The sequence below is a fragment of the Hyperolius riggenbachi genome, chromosome 4 (assembly GCF_040937935.1).
Source record: "Hyperolius riggenbachi isolate aHypRig1 chromosome 4, aHypRig1.pri, whole genome shotgun sequence".
NCBI lineage: Eukaryota > Metazoa > Chordata > Amphibia > Anura > Hyperoliidae > Hyperolius > Hyperolius riggenbachi.
The window spans coordinates 361,755,484-361,772,540 of NC_090649.1; the positions used below are offsets into that span (position 1 = coordinate 361,755,484).

The 17,057-nt window shown below is 43.0% G+C and overlaps 1 protein-coding gene across 1 annotated transcript in view; it reads right to left on the bottom strand.

Annotated features, from left to right (window-relative positions):
* Nucleotides 1-6,589: 6,589 nt before the first annotated feature.
* FAM89A (family with sequence similarity 89 member A) overlaps nt 6,590-17,057 on the bottom strand; it is a 30,703-nt gene continuing 20,235 nt past the window's right edge. Inside the window, exon 3 of the mRNA XM_068231961.1 lies at nt 6,590-8,568. Coding sequence (XP_068088062.1) covers nt 8,305-8,568 — 264 coding nt within the window. The 3' untranslated portion in view covers nt 6,590-8,304. The remainder of the gene's footprint in view (nt 8,569-17,057) is intronic.

The window sequence follows — 17,057 nt, forward strand, 5'->3', positions numbered from 1 at the left end:
CGCTACACCCCTTCTCAATGAGGCTACCTATCCCCGAAACAATGGGGCGACCAGGCGGACACTCTAAGTTCTTATGGACCTTGGGCAAAAGATAAAATGTTGGAATTACTGGTTCTTTAACTGTAAGGAAGCCCTTTTCCTTCTGGGAGATTATGCCCCTCTCTCTAGCCTCATCTAAAAGTTGGTTCAGTTCCATATTAAAGTAAGCTGTCGGATTGCCAGAAAGGCGTTTGTAATATCTTCTGTCTCCTAATTGTCTTTTAACTTCCTTCAGGTAGTCACTGGTTGGCCAAAGCACAATATTCCCACCCTTGTCTGCCTCGCGAATGACAAAATCATCTCTGGTGGAGAGTTCAGAAATAGCTACATTCTCTTCCCTAGTAAGATTGGACACATAAGGGTGCCGCGCAGTTAAACCCTCTATGTCCTGCACCACCAGGTCAAAAAATATCTTTATTGGTGGAAAAAGAGAAAGATTTAGTAGGAAGGTAGATTTTGGTTTGAACATACCTCTTGCGATCTTCTCTTCATCGGGCCCCGTATTGTTCTCATTCTCACTCAGCAGGTCCATAAGGTCCTCAAACACCTGTCTGTCATTCTCGTCCGGAAGATCAACAATCTGTTCCACTTTATGTGAATGGGTGAAACTTTCTCATCCTCATTTTGCACCATGCACTTTACCTATTTATTCACTGTTTGCACTATTTTGCACATTATTTGCTGACAGCTTGTCAGGGGGTCCCTGTAATCCTGTTATATATAGATATGTGCATTGAATTAGTTCATTTTCCTGTATTTATTTAGGGGTTTCTTTGTAGGCAGTGTGGCTACATGATTTATGTAGCTTAATATTATTATCATTATGTGCCTCATGATCTACTGTTTTTAGTGTGTTTTTAATTTTGTATACTGAATAAAGGTTGTTGATTATCCATTATTTATTTGAGTGGTGCAGTTCTTAGGGAAATTTTAAGTAGTGTATGGGTTTTGTTGGTCACAAGGCTTTTGTTTATAATAAAACTCTAAAGTCATGTGCACACTTCAAATACATATCAAACCTGAATGATTGTTAGAAAGACGTTTGGTGCATAAACAATCTGCAATAAATTTATATGCAATGGAATTATTGGATTTGTATTACCCATCCATGCTCTTAATACCCAGTACAGAACTCCCATTCCTTCAAGCAAAGCTATCTTAACTTCCTTCTACAGTGCTGCTCCCTTAATCGTCATCAGGACAAAAAGGAGATACAGTGGATACCCAGAGAGCATGACTGCTCACACATGTGGACAACACTAAGATGTGCTGAACACCCAAAGGGTGATACTGTATGCAGCATATGCTTTTTCTAATCTCCCCCCCCCCCCCCCCCAATCCAGCTTCACCTCCGAGGATGACCCTTCCGCATAAAACTGCTCCATCCTCCCAGCATAGCTTCTTCCTCCTAGTGCAGTTATCAACTCTTCTCTCTCACCACCCCTCCCCCTTTCCAACACAGAGGTTTCCTTAAAGAGGAACTTCAGCCTAAAGAAACATACTGTCATAACGTTACATTAGTTATGTTAATTAAAATAGGTAATATAATCTCTTACCCACCTTTTTTAAAAGAACAGGTAAATGTTTGATTTCATGAGGACAGACATCTTTTTGGTTGAAAGGAGGTGACAGCAAGCATGAGACACAGTTCCAACTGTCCTGTGTGCTGATCACCCCTCCCAGTTGCTAGGCAACATGAACAACAACATAGGAGATCCCATCATGCTTTGCACAGAATCAGGGAAAAAAAAGCCTGGGCAGTTTCCTTTGATGGGGCGAAGCTTAAAGAGAACCTGTACTGAGTAAAAATATTTAAAATAAACACGAGGTAACTTCAAATGAACATTGCATTAGTTACCTTGCCATCAGTTCCTCTCAGAAGCTCACCATTTTCTTCTGACAATAATCCCTTCCAGTTCTGACAATATTTTGTCAGATCTGAAATATATCAGTTGCTGTCAGTTATAGCTGAGAGAAAAACTGATGTACCAGGTAATGTCCATGCTTCCCTATGGATCAAGAAGGCGATGTTACAGTTTAACTGTGTGCTGACCAGAAAGCTGTTATGGGTAATGGCCATTTTCAAAATGGAGGACGGAAAATTCCCTTGATCACAGTGAGCAAACCGGACGCGGGACAGGAGAAAGACACTGAGGAGTAGACTACATGGAAGGTAAGTATGACTTGTGTATGCTTATTTTGACTTTTAATGGTCAGTTCAGGTTTTCTTTAAGCTTTTGTGCAGCTAAAAATAAGGCTGATGTAAGAAAAACAAGGTTCTGATGCTGTGAAACTGCTAAAGAAACACCAAGCCTTTTCAGTGCTGCTGAGTAAATTTTTAGTCTGGAAGTTCACTTTAAATATCATCAATGCCGCCATATATATCCAATCCCATCACACTTTTGAAATATGAATGAGGGAACCAGATTTTCCATAGCATCTGGCAGACCTGATGAGGAACTAGTACTAATTTCCAAGGCTTACATATCTATTCTGTGATACATGGCCAGCCTTTGACCTGAGCGACCGCTCAAGGCGCTGACTTCCAGGGGGGCGCACACGTACATTCAACTGGCCCTGCCGACATCAGGCCTTCACGGTGCTGTGAAACCTAAGGCCGGTCCAGTTGTGGTTACAGACTATCAGATGGCAGAAAGAAGCCTCTTCCCAATCGTAATAATGTTAAACAAAATTGCTGTTCTGTCAACAACAAAAAAAGTCATGCAGAAAGTGATATTTCTTGGTAGTCCATATTCCATAAACCACACTCTAGAAATACATGCAATCATAGCTGTCTTTCTTTTGTAAATCCATGGCTAACTGCAAACGGAGCTGGAAAATTATATTCTGACAACAGATATACAGTATATCCACTTGAGGACCGTGGGCTTTACCCCCCTTAAGGACCAGGCACTTTTTTTCCATTCAGACCACTGCAGCTTTCACGGTTTATTGCTCGCTCATACAACCTACCACCTAAATGAATTTTGGCTCCTTTTCTTGTCACTAATAAAGCTTTCTTTTGGTGCTATTTGATTGATGCTGCGATTTTTACTTTTTATTATATTCATCAAAAAAGACATGAATTTTGGCAAAAAAATGATTTTTTTAACTTTCTGTGCTGACATTTTTCAAATAAAAGTAAAATTTCTGTATACATGCAGCGCGAAAAATGTGGACAAACATGTTTTTGATTAAAAAAAACCCATTCAGCCTATATTTATTGGTTTGGGTAAAAGTTATAGCATTTACAAACTATGGTGCAAAAAGTGAATTTTCCCATTTTCCAGCATCTTTGCCTTTTTTTGACCACCTGACATGTTTCATGAGGGGCTAGAATTCCAGGATAGTATAAATACCCCCCAAATGACCCCATTTTGGAAAGAAGACATCCCAAAGTATTCACTGAGAGGCATAGTGAGTTCATAGAAGATATTATTTTTTGTCACAAGTAAGCGGAAAATGACACTTTGTGACAAAAAAAAAAAAAGTTTCCATTTCTTCTAACTTGCGACAAAAAAAAATGAAATCTGCCACGGACTCACTATGCTCCTCTCTGAATACCTTGAAGTGTCTACTTTCCAAAATGGGGTCATTTGTGGGGTGTGTTTACTGTCCTGACATTTTGGGGGTTGCTAAATTGTAAGCACCCCTGTAAAGCCTAAAGGTGCTCATTGGACTTTGGGCCCCTTAGCGCAGTTAGGCTGCAAAAAAGTGCCATGGTATTGCCGTACTCAGGAGAAGTAGTATAATGTGTTTTGGGGTGTATTTTTACACATACCCATGCTGGGTGGGAGAAATTGTTTGATTTTTTTTTTTTACACACCATTGTCCATTTACAGAGAAAGAAGACACCCTAAGGTATTCCGTTAGGTGTATGGCGAGTTCATAGAAGATTTTATTTTTTGTGCGACCACCAGGGCAGGAGGCAGCCTGTATAATACACTTTGTAAACATTACATAGTGTATTTTACACTTTGTATGCGGCGATCCGGGTGCTAGTAACCCGCCGGCGCTTCCGAACAGCCGGCGGGTTACAGCGCAAGGGGGGCGGAGTCATGCGCCGGCGGCCGATCGCATCACGAATGACGCGATCGCGCCGCCCATGCCCTTACAAGGACCGCCGCCATTTGTCAATACGGCTGTCCTTGCGGGGTCCACTTCCCAGCCGCCAATTGTCTATACGGCGGTCGGGAAGTGGATATATATGCAGCATATTTCTCACAAAAGTAGAGATCAACTTTAACCCTTTGACCAGTTTCTCCATTAAAAAAACTTGATGGGTTGGCATGCCCCTGTAGAAGTCATAAGAAAGAAACACTGAAACAGGTTTACCTTTTTTATTTTTATTAGAGAAATTGTGTGACCAATGTTTCCTAAATAAATATACATAAAGTAAACATAATACAAGAAGTGTATTTTACCTTAGTTGACTGCAAGGAAATGTTTCAGGTCCTAAACATAAATACAAACTATTTGACTTGCACAAGTCAGGCTCAATTCAATTGCTCGGTTTTGAATCCATAGTTAAAAAGTATTTTTTTTTTCTTTAACGGACTTCTAAGGAGTAGATCTGTGTAAATGGATATGCATACTGACTAATCACTGACATTTACATTGTGCTAAAAGCGTACATAAAGGTTGCATGAGTTACGCAAATATTGCAAGTGTGCTACACAAACATTGTACATATTACCGATGTGTGTTGAAAGTCTACCAATACCGCGTGTTATATGGGCAAATCATATGATGTTTGCATAACACACTATTTCCATAATGTAAGCTAACCTTTACATGCACTAACACCACAATGTAAATTTATACAGTGCAATGTGTACAAACCAGCACACAATTAAAAGTGCATAAAAAAAAGGATAGGGTAAAACAAGCAGCATAGAAATTAAAGTGTCAAACCATTATAGGATTAATACAATACTGATTAAAAAAAATTAATCTATAAAACAAAACTATTAACCCTTGATGAAAAATCACAGGCACACAATCACACCTAATCAGAAATGAATGAGCAACAGACTTTGAAGCTAATGGTACTTGCATGGGATTTGTGGTACACTGGGGAAAAAAATGAATATCTTCCAATGACTTTCTGAGACTGTACCATGGAGTATTTTGTACTTTGAAAGGCTCATGTAAACTGATGACTATGGCAACTTAGTGCTATCTTTAATGCTATCTGCAGAAGAGACCAAGGATGATCAACATAAAACATTTATTACCTTAAAGAGGAACTCCAGTGAAAATCATGTAATTAAAAAAAAAAAAGTGCTTCATTTTTACAATAATTATGTATAAATGATTTAGTCAGTGTTTGCCCATAGTACAATCTTTTAAATCCCTTTTTTACATTCTGAAATTACATGGTGCCATTTTTACTGCTGGCAGGTGATGTAGCTGCTGCTTGCTTTTTTGGCAGTTGGAAACAGCTGTAAACAGCTATTTCCCACAATGCAGCAAGGTTCCCAGACAGGAAACTGCCAAGAGTACGTACGCAGAATTTCTTTGTGGGAGGTCATCACAATATCAGCCATACAGCACCCCCTGATGGTCTGTTTGTGAAAAGGAATAGATTTCTCATGTAAAAGGGGATATCAGCTACTAACTGGGATAAAGTTCAATTCTTGGTCGGAGTTTCTCTTTAAGTGGTTTGCCATGTGAACTATGCACTGTTAAAGTGGTTGCTTTTGAAGTTCCTTACAAACATACCTTTAAAGAGCTGCTAAGGCCATATTTACCTCTGTCAGAATTGCAGTTCCCTGGCTGCATTACTTTCTGAATTACTCCCTTGAGAACAAGTATGCATATCAGAAAATAAAAGCACCTCAACACTGAACTAGCTTCAGGTGTGTGTTGTAAAACATATTATAGCCAGAGTATCGCCTTTAGGCTGGATTCACACTACAACACAGCCATGCCAAGGACAGTACAGCGAATCCTATGTACGATCTGCTGTGATTGTCCCAGTCAGTCTGGTGTCCGGAAACGTTGTGCAGGACAGGGACTTTGTGTTCTGTCACCACAATGGATCCAATACTTAATGTAGGATCCCGTCAACATGTCTGCTGTATTCTGCTCAGAGAAATGGTACAGCTGCCTTTCTAGTGTGAGCCTAGCCTTTAGCTAGAAAAATAAAATCTTTAAATCTTCATTGTGGTAGGACAGTTTACAAATTCTGCCAGTCAGGCAATACAAAAATAATAATGCAAAAAAGTTGATGTGCATAATGCATTGCAAATTATAATCTACTCCACACAATACGCATTAAAAACACGCAAACCTGGACTACTTCAAGACTTTCAATCAGATGAAAAAAAAAATTACTAAATTGTATTCCATTTATTTTCTGACTAAACAGTAGATGTGCACTAAAGGGTACAAATGACAGGTCAGCTCCCTGCAGTTGAGGTAACATGTCTAAAGGCTCATACACACATCAGACCATAGTCTTTGGAAAATGAAAGATCACAGACCAATTTTACCCCCTTCCATGTAGTATGAGAGCCATACCTACACAGTCTTTTCTATGGAGCTGAACTTCCCATCAGACAGAAATCTTTGCAAGATGCTGCACACAAAGATGCTGTAGACATTCAAAAGATCAGTATCTGCAAAAGATCTGTTCCTGCAAAAGATCCGTTCCTGCAAAATGCATTCATAGTCTATGATATCTGCAGATCCTCATACACACCTTGTTTAATAGACATTCATCTGCAGATCAGATCCACCAGGATGGATTTTCAGATCTGCAGAGGATTGTCTGATCTGCAGATGAATGTCAGTTAAACAAGGTGTGTATGATGATCTGCAGATCTCATAGACTTTGAATGCAATTTGCAGGAACAGATATTTGGCAGGAACAGATCTTTTGCAGATACTGATCTTTTGTGTCTGCAAGATGCTGCACACACCGATGCTGTACAAAGATTTTTTTCTGATGGTGAGTTCAGCTCCATAGAAAAGACTGTGTAGGTATGGCTCTCATACTACATGGAAGGGGGTAAAATTGGTCTGCGATCTTTCATTTTCAAAAGACTATGGTCTGATGTGTATATGTGGCCTATGTGTTGGTCAGGGAGATTCAAGAATGGATTCTCACATGGAAGCACCTTGGTATAACCACCGTGTTTGGATCTCCCAGAAGGAGGCCTTGCCTGAGACCTACACACAAAATATTATACAATATATATATTGCAGCCTAAAGAAAAAATGCATATATTAGGTAAAGAGCCGGACTGTTTATATATTTATGTATCTAGTGGAATGGGTATTTAAGTTTATGATTTTCTTTATTTGATACAGAGAGCACACCCAACTTTAATTTAAAATTTGGATGAAATCAGGAAGAGTATGAATACTAGTCAGGCGTTTATTACAATTTATGTTGGAGATTATTTGCCACCCCTACCTGTCCTGAATTATACTTCTCGTTTACCCAGTTAGTAAGGAGATAACACAATCACCAACCTCTAGCAGAATTTCCAGAAGACTAAGCAAAGAAGGCTTTCCAGAGGCAGGAAACGAAGATTATGACACAGCAGAGCCCTAAAACTGCATTATAACCGGCAATAAGAAAATATCACTGTTGGAGACAAACACCAGAAATAAAAATAAAATCTGGTCTGTCCCCAATCCAGCAACTACAAATTTGGCTTGACGTTTCCCTTTAATAGCTGTAGTATAATGCTACATGTATAAATGCTTATAAATATATGTGAAAAAAAAAAGTATGCAAAAATGACTGCAACTTGAGTAAATGAATCAATTTACAGATATCTGCATATAAGGAATCTGTAAATAACTAGAGTAAATTTCACTGCAAGAGATATGCCCGCATGTTGACAGCCAATATGATTACACAATATATAAGTGTTATACTTTCCCTTGGCATATAGTAACAAAAGATGTATACCATTGTTCAATAAGTGATTTAAGGCAGATGATGGAAGCCTGTATAATTCAAATATTACTTAATAGTCTCCAATGCTACATTATTATATATGTTTTCCTCAGTCTTTTCTTACAGTTAAGTGCTTTTGGATGTTAAAGGCACGTGAATGTTTCTTCCAAGGTGCACAGGGTGCCATTTTATCCACAATAGTTAGAAAAGAGCACTCTCTATAAGCATGCCTCAAAAATGTTTTCACCATGGTTTAATTACTTTCCTTTAAAAAAAAAAAAAAAAATGTATTTCAGAAAAAAACAAACAAAAAAAAAACAAAACACCACATTGTCCTATTTGTCATTAATTTAAATATTATCCAGTATCCAATCCTTGTTGGAACGAGGAGGTACAGTCAGTGTCAGATTTCCTTCAGAGTCTTCTCGGACTCCTTTATGGAGGGATCCAGCTTCCTGGTAATATTCCTCTTCCTCATCAAAGTACCCGTTCTCCATAGCGTATGAGCAATCCGCACTGGAGGCTGCCTGGCAAGCACCTTTATATTCTTGGATGGATTCATAAAGCGAGTAGAGTTGACATAGGAGAGACATGTCAAGTTGCCTCAGTCCAACCTGAAACCACAAAAACAAAGAGAAATCAGTTCAGCTACAAAACATACACGCAGCGTTGTCCCCAGAATTTTTTTCCCAGCTGGGTGGCATTAAAAAGTAGCTGGGTGGGAGAAGGTCACACTGGATGCTACATAGTGAAGGGATCACACCGGGTGCTACTGGGTGATGAAAGGATCACACTGTGTGGCTTGGAATCGGACTGGGGGCTGTTGGTTGGGGACAGTGTGGGGGTGTGGAAGAGGCGATTACGCCGGGTACTGTTTGGGGGGGGGGGGGGGGGGGGAGAATCACGCCAGGTGCTACTGGGTGGGAGAAAAGGGGTTAACACTGGTTGCAACTAATAGAGGAAGGGTGGGGGTCTAAGACATAGTGATGTTGTTGGAGAAGGGCCTTTTCAGTCTGGGTGCTGCTGGTGGATTTGAAGACCTCTCTGACCTCTATCATCTAGCAGCACTCTGAGAATGTCCCTGTCCAACAGCATTGCATCTATGAGACCTCTCTAGCCAAAGGGAGACTCCACCACCTCCATTAGCAGCAGCCAGTGTGACCTTCCTTCCTCACCCCATATAGTACATTCAGCAGGGGGTTGAGAAGTGCTAACTTGAACCCTTGTGCAGCCTCCTACCTGACCTGGGATCTATTCTTAATTCAGCAGGACAAAGCAAATGCTAACATCCCCACCCCCAACCTTCTATAGGGACATGAGTGCAGCACATTCAGATATATGGCAGCCAGGCAAAAGGGTGAGTAATTATTGTTCTTACAGGCACTTTATGACAGAGGCAGACATGCCTGAAAGAACAGAGGAAGAAGAGACAGACATGCCTGTGAACAAAGCTGCGCATCCTCTCCAAACTTCATCTCCCCCAATGCTTGTAACATCACTGAGCTTTACCTGCCCCTCCACACTACTGACAGGAGCTGGGGAGGAGGGCGGAGATCGCGTCCCTGAGTGACAGCTGGCTGGCTGCACAGACATAGCCCTGCCGCTGTAATGAAGCAAGAGGAGGAAAGTCATTCTGCTGCAGACCAGGGCAAATGGTAGCTAGGCAGGGGGACAATTTCAGGTGGGCGCTCCGCCTAGCTGAAAGGCTCTCGGGAGAACACTGTACGCATATGAAATAATTCAGTGATCACATTAATAATGAATATGTAAAAAAGGCAAAAATACATAATTCATGTTTTTTGCAACCAAGAGACTGTTAAAAATTTATGTTCAACATGACTGGATTGTAAGAAACGAACATAGAATACATTTCTTGTTTTTCAGTTCTCAGCAGGGCTGAGGATCATCTATTTTTCTTTTATATACCTATGAACAGTATCCTATCAAAACTAAAAATCCTGTCATTGTGTGATGAAGCCCATCTCCAGGCACAGATCTGAAAACACCATCTAAACCTACATTCAGACCATAGTCTTGAATAGCTAGGAGACCCATTATAGACAATGTTTGCCTTTTCCCGTGCGAAAATATAGCATCTTTAAAAATTCCCTATGTAATTTTTTTTGCTAAAATGGGTTTCTACATCAAATTCAGGCTACCACCATCTTTAAAAATGCAAATTCATGAAAAATGCAAATGCATGAAAAGTGGAAAATGCAAACATGATTTTAATTTGGTTTTGGGGAGAGGCTTCACAATGCAATTAGTTACATCAATGATCATACTTTAAAAAAATACACTGTATATTCTGGCGTATAAGACTACTTTTTAAACCTCGGAAAAGTCAGGGGTCGTCTTATACGCCGGGTGTCATTGATGCCGGGTGATACGCCCTATCCGGGTACCGCCTCTCAGATCTCGCTGCTGAGGACTGTAGTGAAGCAGCGCAGGCACACATGTGCGGGATCTGAGAAGCAGAGGAGGGAAGTAGGATACAAGGGTGGGCCAGCAGGGTGAAAGAGGCATGTTTTATGGGCACATCACGATCTATTCTTCCATACCGCTCTGATAAACAGGTAGACAAGGAGAGCTGACCAATCCACTAAGGGAGAGTTGGCCAATCTAACCAGTCAGTCGCCTATATACTGTTATATACTGGGTACCACATACAGTACAGCACCAGTATATAATTTTTTTTAATTTTTATTTGGTGTGCATTGGAAGAGGGGTAGTCTTATACAGCGAGTATATCCTAAACTCTATATTTTAACTAGAAAAGTTGGGGGATCGTCTTATACGCCCAGTCGTCTTATACGCCAGAATATACGGTAATTATTCAGGATTTCAAATTAAACTGCAATGTTAATTATTGTTCAAGGCATGATCAAGGTTTCATTTGTGTATGCTTTAAAGCCATACTAAAAAAAAAAAAAGTTACATGCCACTGTAGACGCAAGCCCATGGGTGCTTCAGAGGCTTCCCTGATGTTTATGACCCCTCCCCTGCTGGCTGGGATCCTCTTCCTCTCATCTATCCCATCAAGTGTGGCCAAAATGCACAGGTGCCACTAGAGTTCGTGCCCGTGTGGTAGCATGGAGCTCATATAGAGGAAAAAGCTGTGCACAAGCAGCTCCATGCTCCTGAGCAGACTGTACTTTGTGCCTGCATAGTGCACCCGTAATAGTAGACAGGAGAGCAACAGCAAGCACAATATTCAACATTAATATGCAATATTTTCAGGGGGTCATGGGGCATAGGAAGACCAGGGAAGCCTCTGGACTCTGCATACCAGTTTGCGCCTTTGTGACATTTGACTTCTGCAACTCAAAATCCTGTCGTGAAATTTTGATCAAATGACCAGAAGTGGTGTAGCTAGTGCAAATGCCTGGACTGCATCATGTCCACTGTTCAGACTGAAAGGGGGAAGACGGGCTAAATCTGTCAAGAAAGATTGCAGCCTATAGCACAAGCATGTTGGAAGAACCTATCCACTTTTTATGTTTCCTCTACATCTACAATGCCTGCCTTCACAGGAACAAGAATGTTTGCTTGGGTATATGGAACATTTGTCTTTGTGCTACAACCCAGCTCTAATGGCCCATACTCACGGGCTACATTTGTGGCCTGTCGCTAGCACACGTGAGCGTGTGCGCGACAGGCCGGCGACAGCTCGTCACCAGGTCCCTCCGCGTACACATGCGGAAGAGGGATCAGTGGTGCGACGGAAGCTGTCACCGACGTTCCTCCCCCCCACCGCCGGGAAGCGCCGTGTTCTGCATAGAGGTTGCTGTCGCTAGTCCTAATACACATGCGGACTAGCGACAGTTGCAGCGAAGTTGCGGTGGCAACTGTCACCAGGCGATTGACCGCGCCAATCGCCTGGCGACCGCAGCGACGGACGGTTTGGGATGCGCACGCCATACTCACAGGCGACCCGTCGCCGCAATGTGCACGCGCCACGTGGTTGCAGCGACAATTGTAGCCCGTGAGTATGGGCCATAACAGCTGACATCTCTGGATAATCCTACTGTATCTGCTTATATGTCTAATAACCTAATGACTGTGATCGTTCTTTACAATTATTATTATTTATTGTATTTATAAAGCGCCAACATATTACGTAGCGCTGTACATTAATTTAGGTTACAGACAATATTTAGAGGTGACATACAGCAAAATGACAATACCTGAATACAAGAAAGACCAGCTCACGCAGCACAGTATGAGTACAAGGTAAAGCTTAGTCAGTCACTGGAGAGGAGCATGGAGATTAGGCAAGTTAGGTTCACTCAGATGCATAGCATGGGTTCACAGTAATGGAGGTGCATGATCAGGTAGGACACAAAAGGAGGAGCACCCTGCCCAAAGGCTTACAATCTAAAGGGAGAGGTAGGGTCACGAGAGGTAGGAGGCCAGAGTTCAGCTGTGGGTTTAGAGCACTTGTGAGGGGTAGTAGGCCAGAGTGAAAAGTTTTGAGGGCTTTCTTGAAGATGTTGAAGGAGGGGGCTGCCCTAATGGGTGGAGGTAGGGAGTTCCATAGTGTTGGAGCAGCTCTTGAGAAGTCCTGGAGGCGTGCATGGGACTGGGTGATGCGGGGGGCGGTTAGGCGAAGTTCATTGGAAGAGCAGAGTGAGCGGCTAGGTGTGTACCTCTGAGTAAGATCGGAAATGTAGGTTGGACAGGTTTTGTGGACAGATTTGTAGGTCAGACACAGTATCTTGAATCTGATTCTGGACTGGATAGGAAGCCAGTGGAGGGATTCAAGGAGGGGGATCGATGGGAGCAGTGGATAATTCTGGCTGCCGCATTCATGATGGACTGCAGTGGGGCTGTTCGGGTCATAGGGAGACCAGACAGCAGGGCATTGCAGTAGTCAAGGCGGGAAATTATGAGGGCATGGATAAGGAGTTTGGTGGTGGCAGAGGTCAGGACAGGGTGAATCTTACAGATGTTACGAAGGTGGAAGTTGCAGGACTTTGTGAGGTTTTGGATGTGGGGAGTGAAGGAGAGTGCGGAGTCCAGGGTGACACTCAGACAGCGGGCTTGAGAGGTAGGGTAAATGGTAGTGTGGTTAACAGTGACATGCACATCTGGGAGGTTTATGGATGTCCGGGGTGGGAAGATCATAAATTCCGTTTTGTCTAGGTTTAGTTTCAGGAACCTAGCGGACATCCAGGAGGAGATGGCTGATAGACAGGAGGAGACTTTGTCCATGGTAGTGGTGGATGTGTCGGGGGTGTGGAGGTAGATCTGGGTGTCATCTGCATACAGATGATAGTTAAAACCCATGGAGGAGATAACCTTGCCAATGGAGGATGTGTATAGGGTGAACAGTAGGGGGCCAAGGACTGAACCTTGGGGGACTCCCACCGAGAGGTGGTTGGGAGTGGATGAGGACTCATTGAAGGCGGTCGTGAAGGAGCGGTTGGAGAGGTAGGATGAAAGCCAGGACAGGGCAAGATCGTGAATGCCCATGGACTGGAGGAGTAGGGGATGATCTACTGTGTCAAAAGCTGCTGAAAGATCAAGAAGGAGGAGAATGGAGTATTTACCTTCAGCTTTAGCTAAGGCAAGGTCATTGACCACTTTGGTGAGAGCAGTTTCGGTTGAGTGGGCAGGCCGAAATCTAGATTGCAGTGGGTCTAGCAGTGAGTTGGCATTGAGGAACTGGGTCAGGCGTTTGTGAACCAGACGCTCAAGGAGTTTTGAGGCAAAGGGGAGGAGGGAGATAGGATGGTAGTTGGAGGGTAGCGAGGGGTCGAGGGAGGGTTTCTTGAGCAGGGGTAGTACAGTGGCCTGCTTGAAGTCTGAGGGGAAGGTGCCTGTTGATAGGGAGAGGTTGAACAGGGTAGTGAGGACAGGGGCCAATTCCGTGAAGTTAGGCTGGAGTAAATCAGAAGTGATGGGGTCAAGGGGGGGGGGGGGGGGGAAGTAGTGGTATGGGAAGTCTGCAGTAGGTGCATGCCATGATGTATGAAGTTCAGGTGGGTGCTTTCCTTGCACAACATGAACAGCTTGGGAGCTTTAAAGCCTGTAATTTGCACATTAGGATTATCCAAATGTATACAGCTCCTTCTTGTTGAGTGCTGCTGGCCCCCTGCAGTGATGGGTACTGCTCTGACAATGAGATATAAGACAGCCTGAATTCTACATAACTCCGAATGAAAACCCAATCAAAAGCTTTATTAGCTGTACATAGAACTCCTGTATTCAAATGCACCTCAGGAAAGGCCTGCCACCTGAGTGGGCCAGATTATATTCTCTGAAGTATGGGGTATATTTCTAAAAGGTGCAGAGTCAAATTCTTTCTATTTTAAACACTATGCAGTAACTCCAAAGTATTTATAGTGCATCAAATGAATTTGTAAAGGGTCATTTCTAGAGATGTTCAACAAAATGCTGATTGGAGGGAAGGGACGTGGGCGGGGACCGGAGCGATTCAGGAGGCGGGGAGCAGCCGAGACTGACAGTAGTGAGGTAAACACAGCCGCATTGCGCGGCTGTGATTTATGGGGTCAGACAGCGCGCAAGGGGGGGGGGGGGGGTTGGAGGGAACTAACTAGCAACAGAGGCTGGGCTCTATAGACAGACCCAGCCTCTGTATATGGATTGCGATGCAAGAACCCAATGTATGACCAATTCTGATACAGTGAACTACTTTGCCTGGTTTCTTGGAGTTTACTATAAAGTTATTCTGCTGTATAAGAGATAAAAAAAACAGGTTTGGACAAATTAATATAACATTTTGGAGCTGGTTCATCCAGTCCAGAAGCCAAGAGGAATTTTTTTAGGAGACAGCTCCACTGACAACTATTAAGGCTCATTCACACTATAAATAGTATTGTCAGTTATTACACACTGCACATTGTGCACAATTGAGATCTGCATGGTAACAAAAATCCATTGCCTTTAATATTGCCCCAGTTCCCATGCTTTGCGACGGAGCGCTAAGGATGGCGCACACAATTTCTCATCGTTTGTATTGTGTTGCTGCAGTGTATGTTCACGCCATAACACACCCTGCCATGCATGTTGTGGTATAGGAAAACGTGTGCAAGAAATAACACTCATGCACTCATTATGTAGGGTGGATAAGCCCTGAGAGCAAAGTGGTTGAGAAGTCCTGGCTGCCTGGGATTTGTCCATTCAGATATTAGACTGTAGAACAGTACACCGACACATTCTGTGGGTTTTGTTTTTAACTATTCACTGTGTCTGCAAAACAATTCTATGGGGTTTGAAAGCATGGAAATTAGCCGGCCATATCCTCGTATTTATCTTTCTGAGTGAGAAAACAATTACGGTAGGTCATAAATTGCACGGATATCCTAGAATTTCACACGAAGTGCCTCTCTTAACTCTCACAATGTATGTGTCCTGAATTCATACAGGAAATACAGTGAGAAAATACTGCCACTTATCTCACCACATGCACTCACAGGATGCCATTGTGTAGAACTGTATAATATTTTCCGTTTTTTTACATGAAGCTCATATCAATGAAATATACTGGCCTTACTGATTTTTTAAACTATTTTACATACACCTCCTATTGTTTACATTACAAAAATGCCAACATTAGAGCAGAGTTTGCTCAAGTGCTGACAACTTCTGCACAGACAAAAGAGTGCACAAAGCAATTTACAACAAGGAAGGGAATGTGGGAGTGTTTACAAAGCAGTGTGAATAACAGCACACACTCCAGTTATTTATCTATCAATCTATGCAGAAACACCCTGGAGATAGCAAACTTTACACACACACACACACACACACACACACACACACACACACACACACACACACATTAAACATGGCTTTGGCAGCCGATAAACACTGCCTCGGCCAAGATTCAAACACTTTATCATTTTGTAACACAACTCAATTACATGACAAGAATCTAGTATCCATCTATATTGTGCAAAGCAATAGCGTTGCCTAAAGATTCAGTATGGCCAATCACCCCAGTTAACACTGTTCTTCCCACTTACTCCGCCCCCTGGGAAGCCATTTCATCATGTGCCACTCATCACCCCCCCCTAAAGTCTGTAGGCTAGTGAAGTGTCTGAACAGCATTCGGACTCTAATGGTTGCACAAAGGATAGATCCTGATCCCTGCCAGGCAACAGTCCTTGAATGTGTGTCCAAGGCTTTAAGACAGATTTACACAAATTACCAGTTACACAAGATAATTACATACCGTATATATACTCGAGTATAAGCAGAGTTTTTGAGACCACAAAAGTAGCCCAAACGTGGGGGTCTCGGCTTGTACTCGAGTCATAAGCAAGTGGCCCCCAAGCCCTTACTGCAATTTAGAAAATGGAAGCGCGCAGTGACGGCTGTGTCCTCCCCGCCATGTGCAGTGTGCTGCAGACTTTGTGACTTCTTCCGTGCCCGAGTTACTGAGTTTCCCCCCCGTCAGAGCAGAACTTGTACCTTCCGTGCCGCCCATCCCCATTCCTGAATGTCCCACTAGCCAGAGCAGAACTTGTGCCTTCTGTGCCACCCACTCCATGCTCCAGCTGCTTTGTGTCCCCCCGGCATATGCAGCGGTGGAGCATCTTTCACTCACCGATCTTCGCCACTCGGAATCCTCAGCTGCGGTCTCATTACTACGGTGCCCTCTAGTGACGCCTGTCATCACGTGCACCGCTATATGAATCATAGAGATGAGACCGCAGCCGAGAGGCAGGATTGCAAGCGGCGAATATCGGTGAGGGAAAGACACACCACCGCTGCATATGCCGGGGGGACATTCCGCAACGCGAGCACGAGGGTGGGAGGCACAGAAGGAACATGCTCTGCTCTGGCTAGGGGGACATTCGGGAAAGGGGGTGGGCGGCACAGAAGGCATAAATTCTGCTCTGGCTGGGGGAACACTCAGTAACTCGGGCACGGAAGAAGTCACAAAAGTCTACTCACAGGCAGCACACACGGTACTTGGATAAATGAGGGAGTTATAAATATGTACCTCATAAGTACAACGTTTGCTTTCAAAAGTCCAAACATCTTGCCTGGTCGTTTGGCATTGAAGGATGTAATGGTCAACTACATGAACAGGTATGGGGATGTAATACAGTCCTAATAAATGCATCATTAT